Consider the following 27143-nt stretch of genomic DNA (forward strand, 5'->3'; position numbering starts at 1 on the left):
CTCTTTATCTTATGCAATGTTTCAGAGTATTCGGCAATTTTATATGTACATACAAGAAATATACGTTCTAAGTGAAATATTTAATTATTCCCTTGATACATCAGAAGCAAAATTTATAGGAGCATTCCGAAAGTTGATTTATTATTATCATCAAATAAAGAGAAGCGTGAAAAATTAATATTAAAAGTTACATTTTGCGCATTCTAATACTATAATTCGTGACATAAAAGACAATGTAAATTTGAGCTATCTCTACAGCTATCTCTACAGTACTATAGTCCAACTTTTTCTTTTTTGTACGCGGAAAATGATATAAACCTTAATAATTGTATTATTTCAATGCTGGGAGAATAAAGGTATCCAGGTAGGCCGTGACCCTAGTGTAAACGCCAGGAAATTTAGGTAAAGCGCACTCATGACCATGCGACACAATACCTATCTGATAGTAGGTGAATTGCCGTGGCATTATCAGTGGTCCGCCGCTGTCACCCTGGAACGATTATTACATTTTTTATTTTAATGTTTAATGCTTTTAATCAAAGTTGAAATATTTCAATTAAATTATATTGAAATTATACTTATATACAGTAATAATCTATTATTACTTTATGTATTGAAATATTTCAGTTTATGATGTATATGTTATATGTATTTTTAGCAAAACTAAGATTAGAAGGAAATTAGATTAAATACCATAATGATGTGTGAGAAATGGACAAAACTATTAAATTTTGTATAATTTGTAGTTTAATTTAATTTGTAATTTAATTACCGTACAAGAATCCTTTCCTCCCTTAGGGTATCCGGCGCATAATACACTGTCGGTGATCCAAGATGGAGGATAAGCTTTCTTGCATTCGGAGTTCTTAACCACTGGCACTTGTACTTCCATTAATACATCACTTCGTGGTCCTCCTACGAAGAAAATGAGACATTTAAAACTTGAACTGTTTAATTTTATTACAAAATTAATATCGCTTACTATATCTTAATTTTCCCCAACCAGCAACGAAGGGATTATAGCCCTCGAATTTGTTATTTTCAAGGGATGCCTCTATGGGGAGACAAATGGGATGTATGTACTCTGAAAAGTAAGGAAATAAATGATAAGAAATGATAAGAAACCAAAAGCAATGATAGTGTAGTAATACTCCATAGCATAAATTTTAGAAACTCAACAATATTTGACGACATACCCGAAAATGGTACATCTCTCTCCAATTTAAGAATAGCGATATCATGGAAGGGTTGCCCGGTAATATAATCAGGATGAATTAGTATAGATTCGAGCCCCATTTCAATAGGATGCGCTCCGTCATCATCTCGTTTTAGATTTAAATCCGCGATACGAACCACGTACAAATCTTCGTCATCTGCACAATGCCCTGCGGTCAAAACATGTCTAGCCGATATGAGGGAACCTCCGCAATCCCATACTGGTCCCGCATCTGGGTGTGTGTAATTAGGATAACCTAATGCAACCATCCATGGCCAAGCACCTGAAATGCAATAGACATAGTTGTGAACATACATACTTTTTCTCGCGTGATGAGTTAGAAATTATTGTTATCCATTGGACATTCGATGATGCAGAAGACGATAACTACATACGTACAAATACTCTCAAATAGAAATTTGATTAAGAAAGAAATTAAATTTTGACCACTGGAATAAAAATTATTAGATAATTCTACATAATTTCTACTTGAACTATACCGAACTATAAAGTTTAAATATGTAATTCCTTCCTGAACACTTTTTGATCGCTATCCACATCCATCACCTTTATGTTGATTTTTAATTTCGAGTAGAAAGATAGCCTTCCTAACGAGAAGTGAACGACAGAAATAATTCAAATTAATAAGTAATTTATTGAAATTATTATTGATTGTAATTGAAACGTACTTTGATATGCTGTTTAGTGCCTTTAAAGTTCATGCTTCGTAGTAAATCGCTTATTATTAATCGGAAAGGAAGAGATGAAACGTACCAAGTTTAGCTGGTTTACCACCAACCACCCTGGTATGCGTAACGTTGCTAAAACCACAGTGTGGTGGACGCAAGGGCCCATACGAGGTTGCTATAAAACATTTATAGATTAAATTATTATATTTAGGGAATTGACAGCAGAATGACGAATTAATTCATCTTCTCTGGTTAACGAATCGATTAAAACTTTTCATAATAATGTTTTATCTTCTTTATGCAATATTAACCATTACTCCTGATACTTCGTTCACATCGTATACTGTCCAATTACACGCTTCTCCCATCATTAACAACATACAGTTACACTGCACATATTTCATTCATCTTCATAACGTAGATATTTATTCTTATACTAGATCATACATTTATTAGCACGACGACAATACGAAAATAGAAAATATGAAGTCCGGAAGTATGAAGTATGTGTTTGGAATATTCTTATATTATAATTAACTTCATCAGCCATTAAATAAAAAGCTTGGGAGTTTATACAAATGTGAAGTTTTGGTTAATGTTCTCTAGTCTCGTTCCTTCTAGATGCACAGTAAATCCTGAGACCTCGAAACAACGTAATCATAAATGTTCTTGCTGCGATCGAACGCCTATGTCACTTTTTATCAAGTAATGTTATCATCGATTGGTTCCTCAGAAAATACAGCAAAGAATACGTATTTGCATGTGGGTAAACTTCGTTGCGCAGTTCCTTTGCGCAAGATACGGGTTACTTTTCTGATTCTTGATCGACTCGAACTTAGCAATTGGTGCGCGGTACCGGAAATAATGAGATAATTCTATGAACGTATTGTTTGCTATACGGTGATAATTAGAAATAATAGAAAAATATCATCGTAAAGTCGACATGATTTCATGGGACCATACTGGCATCTGAAGTACATGGAAAAAGACAATTTAAAGTGCAAACCTTCAACAGGCGCCTCGTGAACTAATGCATGTAGGAGGACAATTAACGCGAAACATAGATACAGCATCTTGAAGCCCGACATTGTCCTAAAATAAAAAAGTGACGAATTGAAAGGACGCGGAACTGATAGCAATAAAGGAAGCTTAGTTCGCATGATATGTTGAATTTACATCAGAAACGAAGCACGATAGCGCATAGGACGGTTTAGTGATTTATAACAAAATTCTCTATATAAATTCGAATTTTATTATATATGGCTTCCTACTTACCTTTCCATTCTTGAAAGATAAAGATACACTTCTACCAACTTCCATCTAAGCACCTATTTATACCATCACCTTGTCACTTCACTTACAACCATCACTTACAATTATCAATTATATAGCATATTTTATCGCACATTATCAATAGCTGTGCTACTAAAATTCACAAAATAGAAATAACATGGTAACAGAAATAAAAACTTTTGTACGTAACACATCACATAAAAGTTACTTCTACGATAAAAGCTGCTCGTGTGGCACGTGCAACTTTAATTGATCTTAAAAGTGATTGATTTGTTGGCACGGAATTATCAAAAACCAATGAACAACGAATAGTACATGGTACTCCTCTGTATTTTCCCACGAATATTTCGATGGAATTCTCTTCGTTGCCACATTCGCGGAATCGAGCAAATATCTTACGATTCCACTAATCAAAATATTCTAAGTTATGATTTACGATCATCAGATTATTAAAAACGTAAACGAATGTTTCGTTGCCATTGTAACCCTTATGTTCCATATAATCGTAATAAATCTTTAATATATTCTCTGATATATCGTGCATAGTATCCTTTCTGCTTTACTTTCGGTATAGATACGATTAGTGTACGCGTTCGAACACTCACGATTTGTGAGCAGGTTGACGGAGGAAAGAAGTATAAACCAGACAGTTGATTACAAAGTGGACTTTGTGGTTTTATTGGATGTGTGACTATTAAAGAACTGTTTCTTTTAGATATAACACAAAATATCGACGTGTCTGGCAGTCAGACCACTACCTTTGGTTTTCGTCAGATGGAAGACAATAACTCTGGAGGATTAATTCTTCACATCTGCCTGGCTGTTCATCGTTCAAGATGGGAGTGTAGGATAAAAGTTTGCATCGTTTACCGATTGGTTTAAGATACTGTTGGTCCTGCGAGTATTTTGGGGTTTAGGCTCCTCTTAATGCCCACTCCACAGTATCATGAATCCTTATCTTTTCAATGATTCCATTTGAACAAAGACCAGAAGAAATCAATGGTCATTGATTGTTCTCATCCATTCAGTGGTCTTGAACAAATGTAGAAAGACAATTAATATTGTTTGAATTTTATATTAAGTTTAATGCATATATACATTATATAGGACGTTTTTAACGAATAAAAAATAGTTTTAGAAGACGCGAGACTTATCTTGTATCTTATGTACTTTCTGTGTCCGAACGTCTAGAAGCTCTCTATTTTATGAAACATTTCAGAGTAGTCGTCAATTTTATATGTACATACAAGAAATATACGTTCTAAGTGGAATATTTAATTATTCCCTTGATACATCAGAAAATTTGCAAAAATTGATTTCTTATTACCATCAAAAAAGGAGGAGCGGAAAAAACTGTAATTAATGAAATTTAATTAAGAAATTAAAAAATATCATTTTTATACCTCTAAGTCGAGCAGGTGTAGCGTGCATAAAAAATTAGTGACGTTTCAAAGTTATATTTCGTGCATTTTAAGACTATAATATGTAACGTACAAACCAATATAAATTTGAGCTGCCTCTAATTACTACAATAATAAATTCCAACTTTATCTTTCGTACACGAAAAATGATATTTATGCAAACAGTAATAATTATATTATTTCAACGCTGGGAGAATAAAGCTGTCGAGATAGGACGTGACCCTAGTGTAAACGCCAGGATATCTAGGCAAAGCGCACTCACGACCATAAGACACAACACCTATTTCATAATAGGTGAAGTTTTGTGGTATCATCAGTGGTCCTCCGCTGTCACCCTGAAACGATTTACATTTTTAATTTTAATGTTTAAAGCTTTCAATCAAAGTTGAAATATTTCAATCGAATTATATTGAAATTATACTTATATACAGTAATAATCTATCATTACTTTGTGTATTGAAATATTTCAGTTTACGATGTACGTATTATATGTATTTTGAGTAAATCTAAGGAAATGAGATTAAATACCGTAATGTTGTGTGAGAAATGGGCAAAACTATTAAATTGTGTGTATCTATTATTTTCAATGTTTAAGACGTCGATTTGATGTTGATTCGAATTGACATGTCTTCAAACACCGTATAATTTATATTAAATCTGTAATTTAATTACTTGACAAGAATCCTTTCCACCCTTAGTGTATCCGGCGCATATTACTGTATCAGAGGCGTCGCTATAAGCCTTTTTGCATACGGCGTTGCTAACCACTGGCACTTGTACTTCCATTAATATATCACTTAGTGGCCCTCCTATGAAGAAAATGAGAAAGACATTAAGACTGGGACTGTTTAATTTTATTCTAAAATTAGTATCGCGTACTATATCTTAATCTTCCCCATCCAGCAACGAAGGGGTTATAGCCCATGAAGTTATTATTTCGAAGGGACTCTTCTAGGGGGAGACAAATGGGACGTATGTACTCTGAAAAGTAAGGAAATAAATGATAGCGAAGGAAACGGTTGACGAAAAGTATGAGAAAGAATTGTACATGTTTTATGATAAAAAATATAAAAAAATTATAATTTAGTAATACTCAATAGCATAAATATTAGAAACTCAGCAATATTTGACGACTTACCCGAAAATGATACATCTCTCTCCAATTTAAGAATAGCTATATCATCATGGTGTTTCGGGTGATTATAATCAGGATGAATTAGTTTAGACTCGAATCCCATTTGAATAGGATGCGCTCCGTCGTCATCTCGTTTTAGATTTAAATCCGCGATACGAACCACGTACAAACTACTGTGTATTGCACAATGTGCTGCTGTCAAAACATGCCTAGCCGATATCAAGGAACCTCCGCACTTCCATTCCGGATCCTTCCATGGTTGTCTATAATTATGAAAACCTAATGCAACCATCCATGGCCAAGCACCTAAAACGCAATAGTTATAGTTGTGAACATACATACTTTTTCTCGCGTGATGAGTTAGAAACTATTGTTATCCATTGGACATTCGATGATGCAGAAGACGATAACTACATACGTACAAATACTCTCAAATAGAAATTTGATTAAGAAAGAAATTAAATTTTGACCACTGGAATAAAAATTATTAGATAATTCTACATAATTTCTACTTGAACTATACCGAACTATAAAGTTTAAATATGTAATTCCTTCCTGAACACTTTTTGATCGCTATCCACATCCATCACCTTTATGTTGATTTTTAATTTCGAGTAGAAAGATAGCCTTCCTAACGAGAAGTGAACGACAGAAATAATTCAAATTAATAAGTAATTTATTGAAATTATTATTGATTGTAATTGAAACGTACTTTGATATGCTGTTTAGTGCCTTTAAAGTTCATGCTTCGTAGTAAATCGCTTATTATTAATCGGAAAGGAAGAGATGAAACGTACCAAGTTTAGCTGGTTTACCACCAACCACCCTGGTATGCGTAACGTTGCTAAAACCACAGTGTGGTGGACGCAAGGGCCCATACGAGGTTGCTATAAAACATTTATAGATTAAATTATTATATTTAGGGAATTGACAGCAGAATGACGAATTAATTCATCTTCTCTGGTTAACGAATCGATTAAAACTTTTCATAATAATGTTTTATCTTCTTTATGCAATATTAACCATTACTCCTGATACTTCGTTCACATCGTATACTGTCCAATTACACGCTTCTCCCATCATTAACAACATACAGTTACACTGCACATATTTCATTCATCTTCATAACGTAGATATTTATTCTTATACTAGATCATACATTTATTAGCACGACGACAATACGAAAATAGAAAATATGAAGTCCGGAAGTATGAAGTATGTGTTTGGAATATTCTTATATTATAATTAACTTCATCAGCCATTAAATAAAAAGCTTGGGAGTTTATACAAATGTGAAGTTTTGGTTAATGTTCTCTAGTCTCGTTCCTTCTAGATGCACAGTAAATCCTGAGACCTCGAAACAACGTAATCATAAATGTTCTTGCTGCGATCGAACGCCTATGTCACTTTTTATCAAGTAATGTTATCATCGATTGGTTCCTCAGAAAATACAGCAAAGAATACGTATTTGCATGTGGGTAAACTTCGTTGCGCAGTTCCTTTGCGCAAGATACGGGTTACTTTTCTGATTCTTGATCGACTCGAACTTAGCAATTGGTGCGCGGTACCGGAAATAATGAGATAATTCTATGAACGTATTGTTTGCTATACGGTGATAATTAGAAATAATAGAAAAATATCATCGTAAAGTCGACATGATTTCATGGGACCATACTGGCATCTGAAGTACATGGAAAAAGACAATTTAAAGTGCAAACCTTCAACAGGCGCCTCGTGAACTAATGCATGTAGGAGGACAATTAACGCGAAACATAGATACAGCATCTTGAAGCCCGACATTGTCCTAAAATAAAAAAGTGACGAATTGAAAGGACGCGGAACTGATAACAATAAAAGAAGCTTAGTTCGCATGATATGTTGAATTTACATCAGAAACGAAGCACGATTGCGCATAGGACGGTTCAGTGATTTATAACAAAATTCTTTATATAAATTCGAATTTTATTATATATGGCTTCCTACTTACCTTCCCATTCTTGAAAGATAAAGATACACTTCTACCAACTTCCATCTAAACACCTATTTATACCATCACCTTGTCACTTCACTTACAACCATCACTTACAATTATCAATTATATAGCATATTTTATCGCACATTATCAATAGCTGTACTACTAAAATTCACAAAATAGAAATAACATGGTAACAGAAATAAAAACTTTTGCACGTAACACATCACATAAAAGTTACTTCTACGATAAAAGCTGCTCGTGTGGCACGTGCAACTTTAATTGATCTTAAAAGTGATTGATTTGTTGGCACGGAATTATCAAAAACCAATGAACAACGAATAGTACATGGTACTCCTCTGTATTTTCCCATGAATATTTCAATTCCCTTGGTTGCCACATTCACGGAATCTTTGTAAAGCTGTCTCGTCGCTGTGTTACAAATTAAAGGAATGGGTACTTACTACTATAATTCTGATAAAAGAAAAGAGACGATGATGTTACGATAATATCATTTATTTACAACTGATTTATTTACATACGAATTCTGATATAGGTGGTGCACTATTATAATAGGTAAGTTTGATCTGTAAGTTGAATTTTATAAAATATCCTGCCTATAGAATAAATTATATTAGAATCTAATTTCTAGAATAATACTGAGCATACTGATTATGCTGTTATGATTTGGTTTAAAACAATAAATAATTCACTCATGCATAGTATTCTTCCAGTTTTACGTGTAATTTCGATATTGTTATAAGTAGAAAGACAATTAATGTCGTTCGAGGCAATTTCCGAATTATCCATATTACGTTTAATACGTACAGTTATGATATAAGACATAGTATCGTAAAAATTGGAAGAATAAAAAATTCGTACAGGAAGTACATTTTATGGAAAATTTAATAAATCTGTGTGTACACCTAAAATACGAATTAATGGTGACTGATTGTTCATAAGTTTATATACGTTATTTAAAGTCATTCAAAGATATCAATTCTGCTTCCTTTTTTATCACAGGAATAGTTTCTCATTTATATGTGTTCAAAAATACATATAACCGCGCAATAAATGAAGTATATGTCACCTACAATGAAAAAGAGTTTTCCTATACTTAATATTTCCTTTATATGCATATGAAAGTCTATTCTTCGCGTAGCATGAAATTACGAATAAATCTGGAAAATTGTTTAATCTGAAAAGAGAAATAAATTATTAACATGATTTATTAATACGAGATTCAGAATTTTTGTTTTGTCTTGCAGAAAAAGAAAGCAGCCCTCTCTTTTAATGTGAAATAGAAAGCAAAAACTTGAAAACAAATTTTTTGGAAATTTACTTGCAAGTATCATTTTCAATATCGTGATTTTCGTCCCAATGGTACTGTGCTTCCAAATCTTCCAGTATTCTTCTAAAAACAAAAAGTCGAACCTGGTTATTATTGACATTGGCATTATAAGGAAGAGAAGTGTTAGGAAGCAACTCCTTTTTATTATGGATTTCTTTGTAAACATATAAATGAGAAATTTAGCTTTCGTTTTTTACTAAAGAATTTATTCTTATTGTGCTTTGATAGTTATTACATTGCAACTTTTCACGTACTACTCATATTTAATAATTTCCTAATACTAACTAGTTCAAAATTACATATGTCCTTGCACGGATTTAAAAATATGTATGATACAATTAACACTTAGTCAACCGTGCGCACCACAGCGAGCTATACGTTTCTTACTGCAATGGATAAACCACTTATACGCTGTCTACCACGCATTTTCCCAAATATAAAGAACTAATATTCACTACTTAAAAAACAAAGAAATCTAAAAATTATTTAAGTGGTCAATTATATTTTGCGGTAATAATTTTGTTTAACGATTTTACATATTGTTTATACAAAACATCAAATTAAAAGTATATATTAAAAGTATTTAAAAATATAGGTAAAATTAAAAACATTAAAAATGACTAAAGATAAATAAAACGATTTGAACGTGAAATTAAAAATTCATAATACATTTTAATATTTTTTACAGTGTGATATCGTTCGATTATAACTTTATTTAGTCATAACTGATAGTGTAACTTTTCAATTTAACACCACTAAACTGGTGTATTTTATGATATACTGTACCTTATAAAAGCAGAGAAAGTGGCCCAATTAATTGGGAAGAATTCAAAGTAAGCTATAATTGATAATAACAAAAAAAAAAAAAAAGAAAACGCATTACTGAAGTCAAAAAGGGAGATCTCCCCGTTCGGTCACGCAGCGATGTACTTCACAGAGGGCAAAGATCTCCCTATTCGGTTGGCTAAGTGTTAAAATTAATTCTAAAATAATAATTGTTTAAACAGATTAAAATTCTAATTAAACATTTTGCTATATTTCAAAGTTTGAAACAATACAACTTCATTTATAAAAAATGAAATTATGTTTATGTATTCTTCATCACGATGCTATTTCTTATTACTGTGTCGTCATTTTTTTGAATTCATTTTATTATCTCTATGCAATATGAAAATTCATATATTGCTTGATATTTTTTACATATTACCCATCCACCGGATAATATCTCCTGAAAAATCAAAATATCAATATTGTATTATTAAAATGCTTCTTAAACTTCAATTTCTGGCAAACCCGAAATCCAATACATTTCTTATAGTTATTATTTATCAAAAAATTCCAAGTTAGTAACTTAACTTTCTCTTCAAATCACGAATAACATATACTTTGACTTACCTGTAACTTTTTGCTCCTAATCGCCGTTTCCTCATATAGAATATTATTATTGCTCCTATAATTACTACCAGTGTCATTGATATTATAGTGGCTACAACTGAATTAATAGAAGATGGTAAATAACTGTATATAATAATGACGCATAACGTTTACTTACATATCAGTTGATACGCGATTACTGTGATATCCTGTTGATGTTTCTTAAGGCACTTGGTTAGATGTGATATAGTACCATTCCCTATGGGACATTGTAGATCGAGTATTTTACAAAATAGCGGAAATAAATCTAGATTATTAAAAGGTTCGAGCTTGCACTTGGGCATAAATGCAGGACCATTTGCAAAGAAGAAAGGATGCATTTCTATAGCCTCATTATCGTAGCCATGAAGACCAAATTCTGAATCACTGGTTACTAAACATAAATACCCCATAAAATTTAATATATACCTTTAATTTTTAATACATACTTGAATTAGTAATTCTGTGTTATGAATCATATTCTACCTGTAATATTGAACTTTTTCTTATAATATTCTATGTTATCAAGGAGATTTTGAAATGCATATCCAATTTCAGCAATGACAAAGATAGGACCAATACGCGTATTATTTCCATAGTGATATTTCTTAGGAATTTCATCCCTTTTAAAAACTCTAAATGTCTTCGATTTCAACGCTGCTTGCTTCAATGTTTGATAAATTATTTCTTCTTTGCCTAAAAAATTTACTTGTTTATTTTCTTAATCTCTTATTAATAATTTAAACAAACTTAATAGTTCATATGATAAATCAATATACCAGGATTAGGGAAAATGTGCAATCCTGGTGAGGTACCCACAAATTTGTAATCAGAGCTGTTAATATACTTTGTTAGATCTATTATCCTGTCCAACTTAACAGTTGCCATTCCATGATCACTCAAATGAACAACATTAAGATCATGTAAACCATGGTATTCTATCTTATTGTGAAGATACCTAGTTATATTATCTAACTTCCTAAGAATATCATCAAATTGAGGTCCTTTTATTCCAATCACATGACCATGATAATCTGGCTCTTCAATGTATAATATTCCAAAATTTATTGGATGTATAGGATGTACAAACCATGATATTAAGGTATCAATTCTTTCTTCCCAAGGTACAGTTTCATTAAAATTCTGATAGAATTAAAAATTAATTATTCATATTCTAATAATTATATATTTTCAATAGAGTATAGTCAAAGATATATACCTGAGCAAATGTAGGGGAGATTCCTTGATATTCATAAATGCCACCAGGCCACATCATTGTGCCACTTCTTCTTTGTGCACCAGCCTTTTGGTTAACAGTCTAAACAAACATACAAAGCAGTTCTATAAAATATGTATAAAATACAATAAATATGACTAGTATGATGACCAAAATAATATATGTATTTATGTGTCATACTTTACATACCCAAATAGGAAGAATTCTATTATCATAATGATACAAATTATATGAATATTTTGTTGTATTTCCTGAAGCAGGATCATAAAATTCATTATCCACAACTCCATGTGTTTCTGCATACAATCCTGTAGCCATTGTATGATGATTAGGAAATGTTTTTGTGACAAAAATATTCATCATGTAATCCGCATATGTGCCTTCATGTTTCAGTTTATTCATAAATGGTGTTCTGTCAAAATAGTCATACCTATGAAACAAAAAAATTATTCAACTAAACCAATCGTTTACATACAAGTAAAAATTAAAAAGTAATAACATCTAAAATACCTGAATGCATCATATGATATTACTAACAACTTTGGATGTTGCGATATCAATAATCCATGCTTCACACTAAGTAACATAACAAGTAACGAAATAAATATGGTTACAGAATTCATAGTGAACGTGTATAAATCGTTCTTTAACAGGAAGAATCGTTATCGTGCTTAGCTAGTGGTTATTATTCTATCTCCTTCATGCTTTTAAAAGCATTTCAGTGACGAATCTTCTTCGACCTGGATTGAAAGTTAAAAATATCCAGTTATTGATAACTGCCACAGTAAGTATATATATTTTTTTAATAAAAAAGATCTTATTTCCGAATTAATCTATCCGATCGTATACATAGACATAGTTTCTAAAAAATTCCATCGAACGATACCAATTGAAAATGACCAGATGGTTGTTTCACATGATAAAAAAAAATTAGAAACATTAGTCAATTCCTATTCACGGACACCGTTTGCCAAATACTAAACGCTCCCTCATTTCTCATGAACTATAAAACTATATATAAAGTAATGACACAACCCTTTCTACTCTATACTAATCATACCACTATCTTTTTGCACTGACGAATTTATTAAACGAACATATACTTTAAACACGAATACTTAATAAAGCGAACTCAACGAAATCTTAAATATTCTTTTACTATCTACACGTAGATAAACGTACAGCGAGTACGTTTTAAAATGATAGCTGATTTTTTGGTTCTTACATAGTTAGGAAATAATTGAGTTAGTTTCTGTACGAGATCCTTTCTCGTTTTTGGAATGTTGGCGAACTTGTTTTTTGGACGCAAGCGTGTTAAATAAAACTCCAGCGGACAAGAGTGCATTCAAGTATGCTATGCGACTGACAGATGCTCTAAGCTACGGTCTGCTACGATGCATTGTATTTAAAGGAGATGAATCGCGTTTGATATTATCCTTATCTTCGTATGAAACATCATTTCTTATTCCCATTATCCTTCACGTATCACGTGAAAATTAAATATCGGTATTTGAACGCCTACATCAGTTAGATGACGGCGATACGCCGTGTGTTAACAGGTCATGGGGGCCTGTTTCGGCCGCTGCATTTCCAAAGTTACAGACTCTTTATCGTACAGGTTAGAAGTGTACCTTTTATCTCAAAATAAAAATGCATCTTTTCAGATATCTTCATCTTCTGTTCATTTCCAGACTATGGATATTTATTCAACTTCATATATCTATGAATATAGCCAAAGAAATTAAACTTAAATAGAGATTTGTTTTACTTATTAAATAAGCACTTTATTTTGGATATTTAATGTAGTTTTGTATATTATATGCATTCTATATATTTTTGCAGCTATCAATTTCTCATAGATATATAAATATCAACAGTCTATTAATTTTGTTAAATATACCTGTTTTCATTATTATATTATGTATATTTCTTCTTTTTTTTTTAATGTAGTATATATTTGAATTTAAGGTTTTATCAAAGACACACCAGTATGTCCTACCAAGGAGACGAACAAGTTGAGGTACATATAATTTTGCAGTTGATCGAAGATTTTAATGATCCTGCTAATGATAAAATAATGAAGTCCTTCATTATATTGCCAATATTTAGAATCACTTTGTTGTAGTTTATAGATGACAAAGGAGATGCAGACCAACCTAGAGGATCAAAAACGTAAGAAATTGTATTGAGCTCAGGGCAATGTTTCATTTTTGTTGTATTAATTACATGCTTCATTGTTATGCTTCCTGGATAGCCTGTTATCGTTTCTCTCCTTAAACCGGTTCAAGGTAAATGGATTAGTCTATTAGAATTTTTTTTATATTTTATTGAGCATAGTAAGTCTATTTATTAATATGATTATTGATTCTAATTACACTATTCAATGACTCCATTTAACTATTACTTTCTTATTATCAAGAAAATGTTTCCAATGTTTATAATATATTTGTAGAAAAAACATGGGGTTCCTGTAACATTGGAATTATTGGAAGATGGAGCATGGTCAAAGGGTACTAATAAATATGCCAGATTAAACTCTAGGAATGATGCTTCTACAAGGTACAATGCCTATCTAAATCACTAAAACAGTACACTACAAAACAGAAACTAACTGCAATAAAATATTTTATTAGTTCTGGTCTAGATACTCCACTTCAAATTCTTGATGCAAGAACATTGATGAAACAACAAACATGCGTTTCTTCCACTCCTGGCTCATCATTAGATTTGGAATGGGAACATGAAGGTAAAGGAATGTTTTTAATTATGAACATCTAAAGTTATACACATTATACATTTACAAGATATAAAAGGAAAAAAATTATTGTATGTTTAGGAATGCCTCTGCCAGTTATAGATGATGAAAAAGTTGAGAGTACAGATGGTTCTATAACTCAAACATCAGTAAATAATAGCCAACCCTCTAGTTTGACAGCATCTCCTTGGTCTAGGGTGTCGACACCAAATAGTTTAGAATGGGATCCGGTAGAAGCCGATATGGTATGTGTTGATTTAGAGACTGAACAGCTTTTGACTGAAATAGAAAGATTAACAGATAGAGCGTTAAAGGAAACAGGAGAATGGACTAATGCTAGTTGATAAATAATGCATTTACAATTAAACAGGATTGTTTGTATTTTTGTATTACAAAAAAAGAGTACACAATGGAATTAACATATATAAAGTACTTTTAGGAAGCAAAAAAAAAGATTTTATTGTTTCAATATTTGTATTGTTGAAACAATATGAAGATATATTTATATTGTTTCAAGGTATATATACATACATGTATAAGTTAATATAATTCACATAGATTTTAAAGAAAGATATATTATCTGCTAATACTTTTCAACAGATTATTACTAAAAAAAATTGCCAACTAAAAACGAAAATTTTTTATATTATGCGTATATATATTTTTTACACTCGTAAAAAACTTTCATTTGACACCTTGAGTTTAAAAAATAAAGATGAGGATATTATATATTGCATTGAGAATACTTTTATTCTGATTTCGCTCGACTTCCACGAGACAATAACTTTCTTCTTATTGATAATTTTTGCATCACATCTTTTAAAAGAACCTCATTTTTTAATATTGTTTTAATACTTTAGTTAATACTCATATTACTTATTTATTTCTAAACCAAAGATTTTTTCTTTCATTAGATTAGTTTGCTGTGAACGATATTGATCTCGTTTTTTTCCGTACACATACCGTATTACAGTGTCATATTATACTACTTTAACCTTTTGAAGCATAAAAAAGTAACACGAAAAGAAAAATTGTTTCATTTTTTAATTTTGTATAAAAGATGAATTTTCTATCCAAATACCATAGCAGAAAAGGACCTATATAAATGGCCAATTGTGCTTCAAATGGTTAAACAGTACATATCATAGTAACAATATAAATTTTCTTATGTTTGGAAAGTTTACTATGCATTATTTAACCTAGATAGGAGAAAAAATTTTAAGACGGAAATTAAAAATAAAATATATCAGGTGCTATCAATGGAATATATTTTTTGCGAGTGAAATTATGATCAGTTTTTCCCGGAGGAAATTTCTTTTGTAGCTTGTTGTTGGTATCATTAGCCATATTTTATACAAGAAGGGCTATTAAATAGTCTAAATAAGTCTAGTCACAATGAAATTCTGTGAATCTCCTTAAAATCCGAAATGAGGGAAAGGGAGGGCGGGAGAGGATGAGGCGGTACCGATGTAATATTAGTGTTGATACACATATTGGGTGTACAAAAACATGTTTCTACTGAAGTTAAATTATTATAAAATGATTAGGTTACAAGTATAGATAGAGTGTCGATTACTGATGGATAAATGGTTTTCAAACCGAGGTAGGCTGCCTTACAATAAACAGAAAACGTATAAAAATTCGCTAATATGCTCGTAAACTTTGATTGCATCACGTCTGCGACTTTGTTGCGTTTACAATTGTGTAATTTGTAAGATCATAAGTTTGCTGATAATTTGCATCATGAGCGAATCAAAATGTATGCAGCAATCGTATAGATAATACTAACGTTAACGATAATGAAAATGTTAAATGATAAAGATGCAGTATGTTAATGATTCAGTGCCATGGCTGTTTATGCACTCCAGAGGTTTTATCTCTCGTCATAATTTATTTTAAATTCCAAAAATTGAAATTAAGTTTTGGTGATACATATTATATATGTATATAGAAATAAAAAGAAGTAAAGTTTGTAAAGGTTTATATTAAATTGCATGATAAACGCACAGAAATATTAGTTGAGCATAATATATGTGGCTTAACATTAATACCTGTGTTAATCTTAAACACAAAATGTGTCCACTATGCTAATATACAAACTGATGCGTAATGATTAGTATGGAGGAAAGTGAAAAGGTGCTTTAAACGATAAAAGAGAAAAATTATAAAACGCTTGCGATCTGTTTCTATATCAATAAAAAAATGATGAATACATTATTTATATAAGAGTTAAGTAAAGTTGATACTTTGATGATTCTAATGTAAAGAATATTGGCAAAGAATATTAAATTCAAACGCAACTTGTTTTCGCAAATTAGTGCTGTACAAAATATGTGTCAAGAAGTTTATTATTTTTTATTATTTGTCAAACGTTTATTTAGCGAATGTGTATACAAAAGTATAATTTCCAACAATTTTAAGTGCTCCGACATAATAGGGACCAAAAATATTTTCAGTATTAAATCTTTTAATGGCTAATACTTTGTAATGAAACGATTATTTTATGTAAGTTATAATTATATAGCGAATTTGACTTCAATCGATCGATTTTTGTATTTAATCCTAGAATTAATTGATATTTTTCGACTCCAAATATTGAATAGCGTTATATATATGTTTCACGTATAGAGGACTAATTTATAATTGTATCAGTTTTGAAGTTGTAAACAAAATTTATCACTGTTGGCTTTAAGAATATATTTATCTGCGCCTAGCATTAGAGATCGAAATAATATTTATATTTCGTGCACAGCCGTTCACATTTCATTGTGGGTTTGCGATATGTAAAAATCAACACTGTACATCGTTTGCTTACGTATTAAATACAATAATTAATATTGGTATAATTAAATAAAATATGTAATAAAACCGTTATAAAACACGGTATCTTGTATTAGTATCTTTATTTGTTTAAATGGAATTTCGTATAGAATCATAGCATAAAATGCAATAAATTGCATAAATTTTATTTATCATCAATGACGAATCGTTTTTAAATCTAATATTGCATATGACCTGATGAGATACATTTTCATTCGTGTTTCTGTTCGATATACGAATTCTTTTTAAGGGTTATCATATTATGTTTATTCAGCATATAAAAATCGGCCAACGAGTATAAAGTTGAATGTGAACATGAATTAAAAGGAAAACTATTATGTTATGATAAATGAATATGTTTATATGCTTTAGTAAATAATTACTTTATTATATTTTTATGTACATGCAAGAAGAAATGACAAACAAGGTGTACTTTCTACCCGAGTACCCTCGTATTTTTAATTTCCCTTTAATTAGCTATTACTCATGAATATAATGAAACCATGTTTAGTATGGTCCCATGATACTTTATTTTTGTATATTTATAATGCAAAAAATTGTAGATGTTTATTATTATATTGAAGCTTAGAACAGGTCATAATATGCAGTGCTCCAAATCTTAGTGTTTAAATACATATGGGTATATTATTCATATATCTAGTACTAATATTTAATTATGCATTAGCTAAATATTATGTGAGTAATATACATATATAATTTCTGTAGTATGGAATACATTTTTGGATTGAGAAAGATAGAAAGTATTGGTATTATATTTGTACTGCAATTAAATATTTTTTTTATAACTGGTGTATTTTTTTTTATTTTTATGTGCACAGTTTCGTGGAATACAACATAATAACTTGTTTAACTTATATTAAATTTATATTAGTTATATACATTTCTAACACATGAGTTATCTACATTTATATAACATTAAAGAAGGAACAAAATACATTATTATAGTTTTAGACTATAGCAATGTGAAATTAAAATTTACCTCCATGAAAGATGTTAATTTTATTGTAAAGTAGATTTGACTAAAAAAATGTTTGGTCATTTTTGTACAGATATGATAAGACTTTGATGAAAGTAATACATACATTTGTTTAAACTGATCTAATATATATGTAACTAAAGAATCATATGCAAAGTATTAACTAAATATGCGCGTTAAATGCAATTTGTAACTCTTTTATTAGTGAGAATAGATTATTTTTAAATCAATGTTTGTAAGTATATATTGTATATCAAAAAGACATAAAGACATCTAAAAGACGATTAAATACTAGTAATACTAACGCAATTTATAATTCTTATCATTTTTATGCTCATCAAAACAATTAGATTTCGTAGTGAACAACTTTTTTGTAAGAGTAAGACAAAGAGACAGATGTGTACTAAAGTGAATATATCAGTGCAATCTCTGTCATATATTATTTCCATGAAGTTCTGATTATTTCTAGCGTGTATAAATTTGACATCCTTTTCTAATTTTAAAAATGTTTCATAAAATGTGTATAAAATTTACTTTGTTTTGTTAACATACTTACAATTACAACGTTTTGTTACATTTAGAATAATTTAAACAAGAAATAGTCGTCGCAAAACAAGTAGAATTATCGCTGACACCAAGGAAGCGATCAGGATGCTCCAGAATAAATCGTTTGAAGATGACATTGTTTCCACCTGTTGATTTACTATGACATCCGATTGCTGTCGATCTTGATTCTCATTAGTAATCGGCTCGATGTTACGTTGTCTCAATTGATTTTCTGAAACACTATCTGAATTGACTAAAAAGGATGTGTCTGATGTTGGTGAGTCATCAGCCTAAAAGTATAATTTTTTAAAATACATGACACGTTATCAGAGTTAATATGATAATAAATAAAAGCGTACCTTTAATGCTATTGTGTTTAACATAGTTTGTTCTTCTACTGTAATAGGTTTTTTAACTGTGTCCTTTGACAATAAATCAACAACTTTCCCACAAGTATCGCATTGCCAGTTTAGTGATCTATGGCAGAACATTTTTATAATCATTATTAATGTTTTTAATCTTATTGATTAGTAATAATGTTTATTAACAGTATTAAAATTGCAAAATTATGTCAACTTTTTGCAAGTACTTTTTTGCAAGTTTTTGCCTTTCCTCTTTACTATAGTCTAAAGATCCGATTGTCCCATTTCCTGGTGTTGGCATAAAAGCAATTAAAGCCAATAAAGCTGTTCTGATGCTCCATGAAGGCTGCCATGTTTCCGGATGATGCCCAGAGATGCTTAAGCAAATCTTTTTATTGGTTTCAAAACGGCCATTGGGCTAAAATGACATATCAAACATACTTTTGTTTCCAATGCATAAGTTAAAAATCAAGGATATTTAGTATTAAAATTGCTTACTGTTAATAATATGATATTTGGAGGTTTCATAGGATATTCCGGTGGCAATAAAATTCTACCATGATAAACACCACCCTCAAAGTCTGTGGATGGTGGTCCTTGCACAGTAAAATGCCACTCAAAAAGATTATCTTCTAAAGGAGATGCACAATATTCTTCTGTAGCTTCGTGAAGCTCTTGGGCCTCTCTCATTAATCTTTTCACAGCTGAAATTTCATTTGTTAGATGATGTAAAAGACCAATATGATATTGCATATAAAAAATAATTAAATGCATTTAATCAGTTATAATTATTTCAAGAAAATGAAATATCTTTTCACGGGATACATATTATAGAAGGAAGTTTGGCGACAAGTATAACGCGAAGCCAATTTTTCTAGATAACAAGCGTTTTGTAGAATCGTAGAAATACGTATGCAGTGTGTATTATTTATTGATATGAATCGTGATCGTAATGATGAACAAACGAAATAAAAAGGAGTTGTTGCCTTGCCGAGAACTCACCGGGACTTTTTGCGTTGTATTTCCCTTCGAATGACATTTTCGCGAGTGTGTCGACCGAGGTTAACAACTGGAATAAAAATAGTACTTGAGCTGAGTACTATCTGTTTTGTCAAACGGCCTCGATACACCGACGTTGCCAGCTACAATACATTCTTCACATTTTTCCCCACGGTGAATTCGATCATCGGAAAATTACACGTTGCACTTCAGATAACGAAGAAATTAATTTTGACGTGGCCTAATAGGAGCTACGCGAACAGAAATGCACAAAAAATAACGTGAAAGTGGCCGCGCTTATTCCGTGCACGCGCACTTATGTCAATTCCTCTGCTTGAAGTTGTTCGTTTACGAGTACGCGCAAGAGCTGACTCCGCTAAGAATTATCTCCGGAAATTTCCAGACGCTCTGTCTATGTCTAAACGACTCTTTTCATCGTTTCTTAGGATTTCATGCAGTCACGATTCAATTTACGCATAATCATTTTATCAAGGTTATACCATTCTAAATATATTTAAAAAAATATAAATTTGCATAAAAATCCGCAGTCTAATAATCTCGAATGATATAAATACCGAAGAAGGATTACTACATGATTTTTTATCTTTTAAGATAATTATAGTATTGCAACTATTGTAATTATTAGAAATAACATAAAACAATGCAATATTTTTAGAAGTGACAATACCTGTGCGCAGTTAAGTTAATACGAATGTTATTTTCTATTTAATGTGTAAAATCTATGGTTACGCTCGTACGTGAGATAAATAAGATAATTAAAGTATAGTTATGGTTACATAAAACGTATTGATATGATTGTACTGAAAAAACGCGTTAGTATTGTAACACAATTTTGATTGCTATAATCTGGAATTTAATATAAAATTCCTGGGAGATAGGATGGCGGAAAGAAACGCTAATGTATTCGTGGAAATTATAGACTTTATTTTTAGAATATTCTGAATATCATAAAACAACGTAAACATTCACAACAAATGGGAATAGGGTATTATTTATAATAGTAATAATAATAATGTTATTACTTTATCATAATAATTAATTGTTATGAATATGTCATCATGACGTATTTATAATTATGTATAAGTAAGACCTTTCATTTAATTTTTAGCAATTATCCATCATACCTTCATCGTTTTCATTTTTCGTTTACCGATAATAATCATAATAATAGACATAGTGGCCATATTTAATAATAATGATAATCATCGTAATGGTAATAATAAGAATAATAGTAATAATAATAATAGTCGTAATGTTTTCTATACGTATGTTTGTCGTGTATATGTATATATAAACAAATATAGTTATGCTTATCTCGTAAGAAGGGATAGAAGTTCACAATGGCGCTAAACAATGTATGCAATGCAGTTTGCTTTTTTGTTGCATTTTTCTTGTTGTTATTGTTGTTACTGTCATCGTCCCCATTACCAGAATTATTCTCATTTCGATAAAATCACATATGTAGTCGAAGGTCTTAGGAATAAGATTTCTCGTAATAGTAAATAGACAATAGTAAACGTGCGTATGTACAGTTTTATCGTTGAATGCCATTCTTTGAATACCGCGAATATAAGTTCGATTATGATTCATGCAGTGTTTTGTGCAAACTAGGCGGATACACCTTTAACAAACCTATCATATTTCATAGTATCTTATCTAATCGATTCAACAATGTACTCAACAACGATCGAGCGATCAGTGCGAATACGATGATTTCGTTGATTTTCGTAGTAAACATCCGTTATAACCACGGGGACCATACGTAACAGACTTCAAATGACATCATGTTTCGTCACTTTGTCGTTTGACCTATCATTACGTCCATTACGTTCTCTTTTCTTCGTTTTCGAACATTGTAGATATGTACAAGTGTATCCGCCGTAATCATTGCATAAAACTGTCGAGAGAAACGAAGACTAAGGCTACGATTTCCCTGGAAAAATTAATTCAAATCGCGACGAGGCGCGTTTTCCTACTCCAACCAATCTCTCTCTTTCATCGCGATACTTTACTCACGATTCTTACCCTTTGATTCGATCGATTTTACCCTTGTTTCATTAGAACTTTTTACTCTTTCAGTATATCTATTCAGTTAACTGTTTCCCATTATCGGAAAGGCAGTTCTATTCGCATACGGAAGAAACGAAAAAGTTCACAATACATCCAATGACGATTCGTAATGCCTGTTTTCTCTCTGTCGCTTGGCCATCATGTTTATGAATCTAGGAATATAGAGACGTAACATACCGTCACTAAGGAGATCATTGTGGGATAAGTGTTGAAGTAAATTATGCCTAATTTTTATTGAGATACTATTTGAAGTACGACAGTTAATATGTGCCAAATATTTAGTTAAACATTATTTCGATAACAAATAGTAAAAGTAAAAAATATTACAGTGTATTTCGTATTAAAATATTTCCATTTTAATTAATTGTATAAATTCTAACGAATTCATGGGTAATCATCTAATCATCTTTTTAATAAGAAATTGAACATCCTGATTAAACTGATCAATAATCTTCATAATTAGCAGTGCAGAGGATGCGTGGAAATGTAATCAATCAAATTTAAATCCAATCGGATGTTCTCCATCCTCTTCCTCTATAATTTTATGTTCCAGTCTTATATTCCTTGATCAATATAACTGATTCCAATACAACGATTTAAAATATTTCGTCTATATTTTTTTATATTTTTTATATTTTTTATATTTTTTTGTTTTCCTTGTTAACTCGATATGTACATACGATTACCGATATAAGATTAATGGTGGATCACAAATCGGCGGTTAGCAAGCAGTCAATGACATTTAACGATAATTACAAAATAACGGTGAACCGTTATGGTATATAGATATATACACACACGCGCACACACAAAATTCTATATATGTATATGTATATATTTACTGTCGCGGCAATAATACGCAATAATCAGTCGTAACAGGTACATAAAAGTGGTTTGTCGGTGAATTCGACCGATTGTGTTTACATTAAACAAATTTCGCACCATTGTACGACGTTTTGTTTGAAACATGGAAGCTTTTCCTCGATCTAACTTATCATAAGTATGTACATGAATCTGTCTTACGTGAAAGCAATTTGAAAAATGAGAAAACGCGGTTGTTTCGCGTAAAATTTACCACGCAAACTCGTCGTAGATTTCTGTGATAGAGAATCGTTGTTCGGTATCGTCGAGAACTTCTAATCTCTGGATGTAGGGGAAAAACCGATTTGACTCGCGATCGATCGAATTCGTCATTGAGTCGCAACGAACGCTGCGGTGAAGCAACCGAACGGTATTCGGTACTACGTAGCAAAAATTTGTTTTTCATAAAACTTTCAGGCATCGTGCCAAATACCACGAAGAACGTGGCTAGATTCTCAATTTTCTTGGTTCGTCCTCTTCTTCTTTTTCTTCCTCTTTCCTTTTAGCAAAATTATATTAAATCGATCGGATTCGTTCAACGATGGAGAAACCTTTCCCTCTTGAGACAAGATACTTTCAAAATTTTTCGGATCCACTTCGTACGGGAAAAGTTTCCTTTGGTTGAACATCTGGTTATATATATTATATCGTATATTATATGTATATTTAGTATTTAGTTTGTGGTCTTGTGTTCTGTATCATTGTGTGTATCGCTACCTCCGCTCTTTTTTCTTCTCTGTTACATGTGTGTGTGTGTGTGTGTGCGCGCGTGTGGTGTGTGTATGTGTGTGCGCGCGCGTGCGTGTGTGTGTCTATATATGTATATAAAAGAGATGAGAATGCATGTAACTTAACTCAGTATGTATACATATTATATGCGTATATACATGTATATAACCGTCTATAAGTCATCGCAAAAATTCTGTTCCCCGAACGTGCGCCATCTTATCGAGTTGTACGCGCCAATGAGGCTATTGTATTGCTTGTCGATTATCGAAAGAGGTTCGATGAGTATCTGAACAACGGTTGCTCTCTCTTTACTTGCGTGGTTTCCTCCCTTGGCAGATAGAATTCGAAGAATTAACGAAGATGGTTAAAAAAGTTTTCTTTATCGCGTCGTTTAAGAAACAAGGTGTTGGAAAGACGTTTCGTTATTATTATTATTATTATTATTATTATTGTTATTATTATTATTATCATCATCATCATTTCGAAGGTATCTAATTTGTTCGAAGATTCGTTAAAGAAAAAAAGGAACTCTGCAAAATTTCCGGTGCAGATTGTATTTGGTATCTTTCTTCTTTTTCTTTTTAATATTCTTAAAAATTCAGGTGTATTTTTCATTAAAGCGTTTACATGTGGTTCCTTGATAATCAATAATGCAATCGCAGATATTTCTTTCGATATTTCTTATGTTTTCTCCTTTCTTCGTTCTGCCCTTCCTTCGACTTCCTTTCTTATCGAAAAATCTAGATACTAAACATCGACGCATATGACTTCGGGTGGCGCTACAAATCGCGGAATAACATTAGACAGAAATAGAAAGAGATATAAAGAGAGATAGAGAAAAAGAGTGCGTGTCTTTGAAAAATGTAGATAAAATGGTAAAATACTCGTTTTAGCTGTTCTCCTTGTTCGTATCACGGAGGGGCAAAAAGTATCTCGAACGAGTTCGTAACAATCTAAGAGATCGCTGATCCACCCTCGCTGCTCGATTTCCCATTCGATCAAGTTCGATTCGTAAAGTTATATATGTCACTAAAAAACATACACGATTATATTACACGTTAGTTTTACTAGTGCATACGTTTGCGATTTTTCTTTTTGTGTTTTTTCTTTATCGCTTAACCATTACAAAATATGTAACGTGTCTATGTTTCATACGTCTCTTTCGTCTATCGTTTGTTCTACATTCTAGGAAGATGTAGATATTTTCTGAATGAATGGTACAACAGAAGGTACACTGTCTATCGTCAACGGTCTTTTTCGGATTCTCCTGAACGTGGCGCACACGATCCAGCATGTGATATAGTCGTGGATGTCGTATCGCGTAAAGTTACATATTTAATGCACGTTACTTTATTATACCCGTACTCTTTCGTACAACGATGAGACTCAGAATGTGAGAGAGAAAAATAAAAGGGAGAATCGATCCGGGAGTCGAGAGGATGTTTCAGTGGATGCGCACATTGTAAGTCTAAGAGAAAGGCTTTGGGTCAACCCCAATCGTAAGCTTAACGATATACACGCTTCTACATTATAATACAGTTCTCGTTTTTCATCTGTCATTCTCTAGCGATCTTTGCCACGCCGACGTATGCATTTCCTCTGTTATTTTCTCCTAGATGTCGTTTAACATCTCTTTTTCATCTTTTTCTTAAACTGCTTAGAAAAACACGTAACCAAGTTCGAGTCGATAAGTTCGTTGAATTAGCGTTATTTACTTTATCGATAAAATGCATCAATCGCGTAGGCAAAGAGCGACGTAGATCTGTGATTACGAAAACGAGGACGGTTCGGGTGTAACAAACGATGGTCGTATCCTTTCTCGAAGGATCCGATTAATACTCAGATATCTTCCATTTGATTGGAGGATACGACCGTCAAAAAGGACGATCCCGTATTTTTACCGAGACGTTTCATTCTTCGGCATATAACGCAAAAATGACCGGCATTGTACGCGTTCGTTCGACAAATCGTACAATTATAATTGCAATTATAATTGCGTTTGCCCTGCTATCGTAGACACAGTTACAAATTGCACTTTGACACACCCGTTCAATAAGATCGAAACAAACGACTAAACCTGATTATATCGTGACAGGATCGATCCCTCGTCCGGATTGGTAACGATCCACGCGCTTATGGAATTTCGTTACCGATCCACGGTGATCCGAGCCGAGTCGATAAGGTTTTTAACGATTTATCGACGATCGATCATTGATTTCTTTCTTTCTTCATTCCATTATGGATTTTTTTTCATTAACCTATCTAAAAAGATTTCTACGACACGATACATGTTAGGATCAAAACGCCCGCACAAATATGTACAATATGTTTGTTTTAAAGAGGCGACTGCATAAAAACGTACGTTGGGACACGGTTCGCGTTCAGGAATCATTATCAATTCTGTCCATCTCTTCTTTTCTCTCATCGTTTCGCATTGTTTGTTTTTGATTACCGCTTTATTATCACTCGATATAAGAAAAAAAAAGCGCTTCGTTAAACAAGGTCCCCGATAATAAATTCTAGCATATTGTCCCTTTCTTCAATTTTCATTCTTTTCTCTTTTACCATTTTCCTTTGTTTGAGCGCGATTAGGTAATGCTAACGATTAAGTACTACACTGTACGCATGCGGAACGACGGTAATTAATGATAAAACTCGATTAGCAATTGTGCTCGACGTTGTACACGTCTTAATTACAGGGTATTGCCATAGGTGTCTTATTTAATTGTACGCGTTCTTCTTTATCCTCTGATTTTACACGTGTCCAAAAGGATCATCATCCGTATCCTCTTTTTTCCTTCCTTTTTTTTCGTGTATAACTATTGTTTCGCGAACTTTCAGTACGATATTTCCCAATGATGAAAATGAAAAATCGGTAGAGATTGAGTTTATCAACGGGAATAGAAAATTCGATGATGCGTACAGAAATATTCGACGTCGTGGGTAGATTACTAGATTACATTTGAAAGAACCGTACACCGGAAGCTGAGGAACATCGCGCGAAACAATGTAGACTCGTCACGTGACGAAAAATGGCGGATCTAGCGCGAAGAGACACGAACAATCAAAACTTGCGATACGGTAAAACACACACTGAACAAATTTATATATTTTTTTTATTATTATACACGAATATAAGAATTCTGTTTGTTTGTATAATGGAAAAAGACAGAATGGAAAAGAAAAGGATAAACAACAGGGGAACGCGATTATCGTGCGAGCAGAAAGCGACGGATAAAGTCGAGCTTTTAGTATA

The 27143-nt window shown here is 31.9% G+C and overlaps 4 protein-coding genes across 8 annotated transcripts; 1 reads left to right on the plus strand and 3 right to left on the minus strand.

Annotated features, from left to right (window-relative positions):
* Window positions 1–331: 331 nt before the first annotated feature.
* On the minus strand, window positions 332–6161 carry LOC117231933 (transmembrane protease serine 9-like; the record flags this gene model as incomplete). The annotated part of the gene is made up of 12 exons (XM_033490944.1): window positions 332–490; window positions 773–915; window positions 983–1084; window positions 1197–1499; window positions 1991–2080; window positions 2912–2997; window positions 3181–3233; window positions 4799–4954; window positions 5292–5428; window positions 5499–5600; window positions 5758–6017; window positions 6097–6161. Coding segments are annotated over 12 exons (1656 nt in total), but the record flags the coding sequence as incomplete, so codon positions are not given.
* A 2575-nt stretch (window positions 6162–8736) lies between these two features.
* On the minus strand, window positions 8737–13085 carry LOC117231918 (bis(5'-adenosyl)-triphosphatase enpp4-like). Of its 5 annotated transcripts, none has more exons than XM_033490884.1 (10): window positions 12953–13085; window positions 12238–12467; window positions 11917–12157; window positions 11710–11808; window positions 11270–11633; window positions 10977–11186; window positions 10630–10884; window positions 10473–10569; window positions 9069–9140; window positions 8813–8924 (listed from the first exon to the last, which is right to left on the minus strand). In XM_033490884.1, the coding sequence occupies exons 2-10, from the start codon at window positions 12348–12350 to the stop codon at window positions 8813–8815; spliced, it is 1563 nt and encodes a 520-aa protein (XP_033346775.1). In that variant the 5' UTR covers window positions 12351–12467; window positions 12953–13085. The 5 variants fall into 5 exon arrangements, with proteins under 5 accessions (XP_033346773.1, XP_033346775.1, XP_033346776.1 ...); XM_033490885.1 differs by lacking the exon at window positions 12953–13085 and adding an exon at window positions 12788–12804; XM_033490883.1 differs by lacking the exon at window positions 12953–13085 and adding an exon at window positions 12614–12756.
* A 111-nt stretch (window positions 13086–13196) lies between these two features.
* On the plus strand, window positions 13197–15010 carry LOC117231920. The gene is made up of 7 exons (XM_033490889.1): window positions 13197–13345; window positions 13696–13747; window positions 13853–13899; window positions 13982–14015; window positions 14180–14286; window positions 14361–14473; window positions 14564–15010. Exons 1-7 carry the CDS (start codon window positions 13290–13292, stop codon window positions 14824–14826), a joined length of 672 nt encoding a protein of 223 aa, XP_033346780.1. The 5' UTR covers window positions 13197–13289; the 3' UTR covers window positions 14827–15010.
* A 3077-nt stretch (window positions 15011–18087) lies between these two features.
* LOC117231919 (ubiquitin-conjugating enzyme E2 J1-like) lies at window positions 18088–20567 on the minus strand. The gene is made up of 5 exons (XM_033490888.1): window positions 20210–20567; window positions 19706–19911; window positions 19435–19625; window positions 19205–19322; window positions 18088–19135 (listed from the first exon to the last, which is right to left on the minus strand). Exons 1-5 carry the CDS (start codon window positions 20244–20246, stop codon window positions 18887–18889), a joined length of 801 nt encoding a protein of 266 aa, XP_033346779.1. The 5' UTR covers window positions 20247–20567; the 3' UTR covers window positions 18088–18886.
* Window positions 20568–27143: the final 6576 nt, after the last annotated feature.

The sequence above is a fragment of the Bombus vosnesenskii genome, unplaced genomic scaffold (assembly GCF_011952255.1).
Source record: "Bombus vosnesenskii isolate JDL3184/JDL3185 unplaced genomic scaffold, Bvos_JDL3184-5_v1.1 scf7180000013276, whole genome shotgun sequence".
NCBI classification, from domain to species: Eukaryota; Metazoa; Arthropoda; class Insecta; order Hymenoptera; family Apidae; genus Bombus; species Bombus vosnesenskii.

Bases quoted from the DNA above. Each gene is read 5' to 3' on its own strand.
- LOC117231918 (XM_033490882.1), bottom strand. From the start codon at position 12,350: ATGAATTCTGTAACCATATTTATTTCGTTACTTGTTATGTTACTTAGT. The intron at 12,158-12,237 runs GTATTTTAGATG...TTTGTTTCATAG, and splicing joins ATATCATATGATGCATTCAG to GTATGACTATTTTGACAGAA. The intron at 10,570-10,629 runs GTAAGTAAACGT...CTATTAATTCAG, and splicing joins AATCGCGTATCAACTGATAT to TTGTAGCCACTATAATATCA.
- LOC117231919 (XM_033490888.1), bottom strand. From the start codon at position 20,246: ATGTCATTCGAAGGGAAATACAACGCAAAAAGTCCCG. The intron at 19,323-19,434 runs GTACTTGCAAAA...GTTCTGCCATAG, and splicing joins AGGCAAAAACTTGCAAAAAA to ATCACTAAACTGGCAATGCG. The intron at 19,136-19,204 runs GTACGCTTTTAT...TTATACTTTTAG, and splicing joins TAAACACAATAGCATTAAAG to GCTGATGACTCACCAACATC.
- LOC117231920 (XM_033490889.1), top strand. From the start codon at position 13,290: ATGGGGGCCTGTTTCGGCCGCTGCATTTCCAAAGTTACAGACTCTTTA. The intron at 13,346-13,695 runs GTTAGAAGTGTA...TTTGAATTTAAG, and splicing joins ACAGACTCTTTATCGTACAG to GTTTTATCAAAGACACACCA. The intron at 14,016-14,179 runs GTAAATGGATTA...ATATATTTGTAG, and splicing joins TCTCCTTAAACCGGTTCAAG to AAAAAACATGGGGTTCCTGT.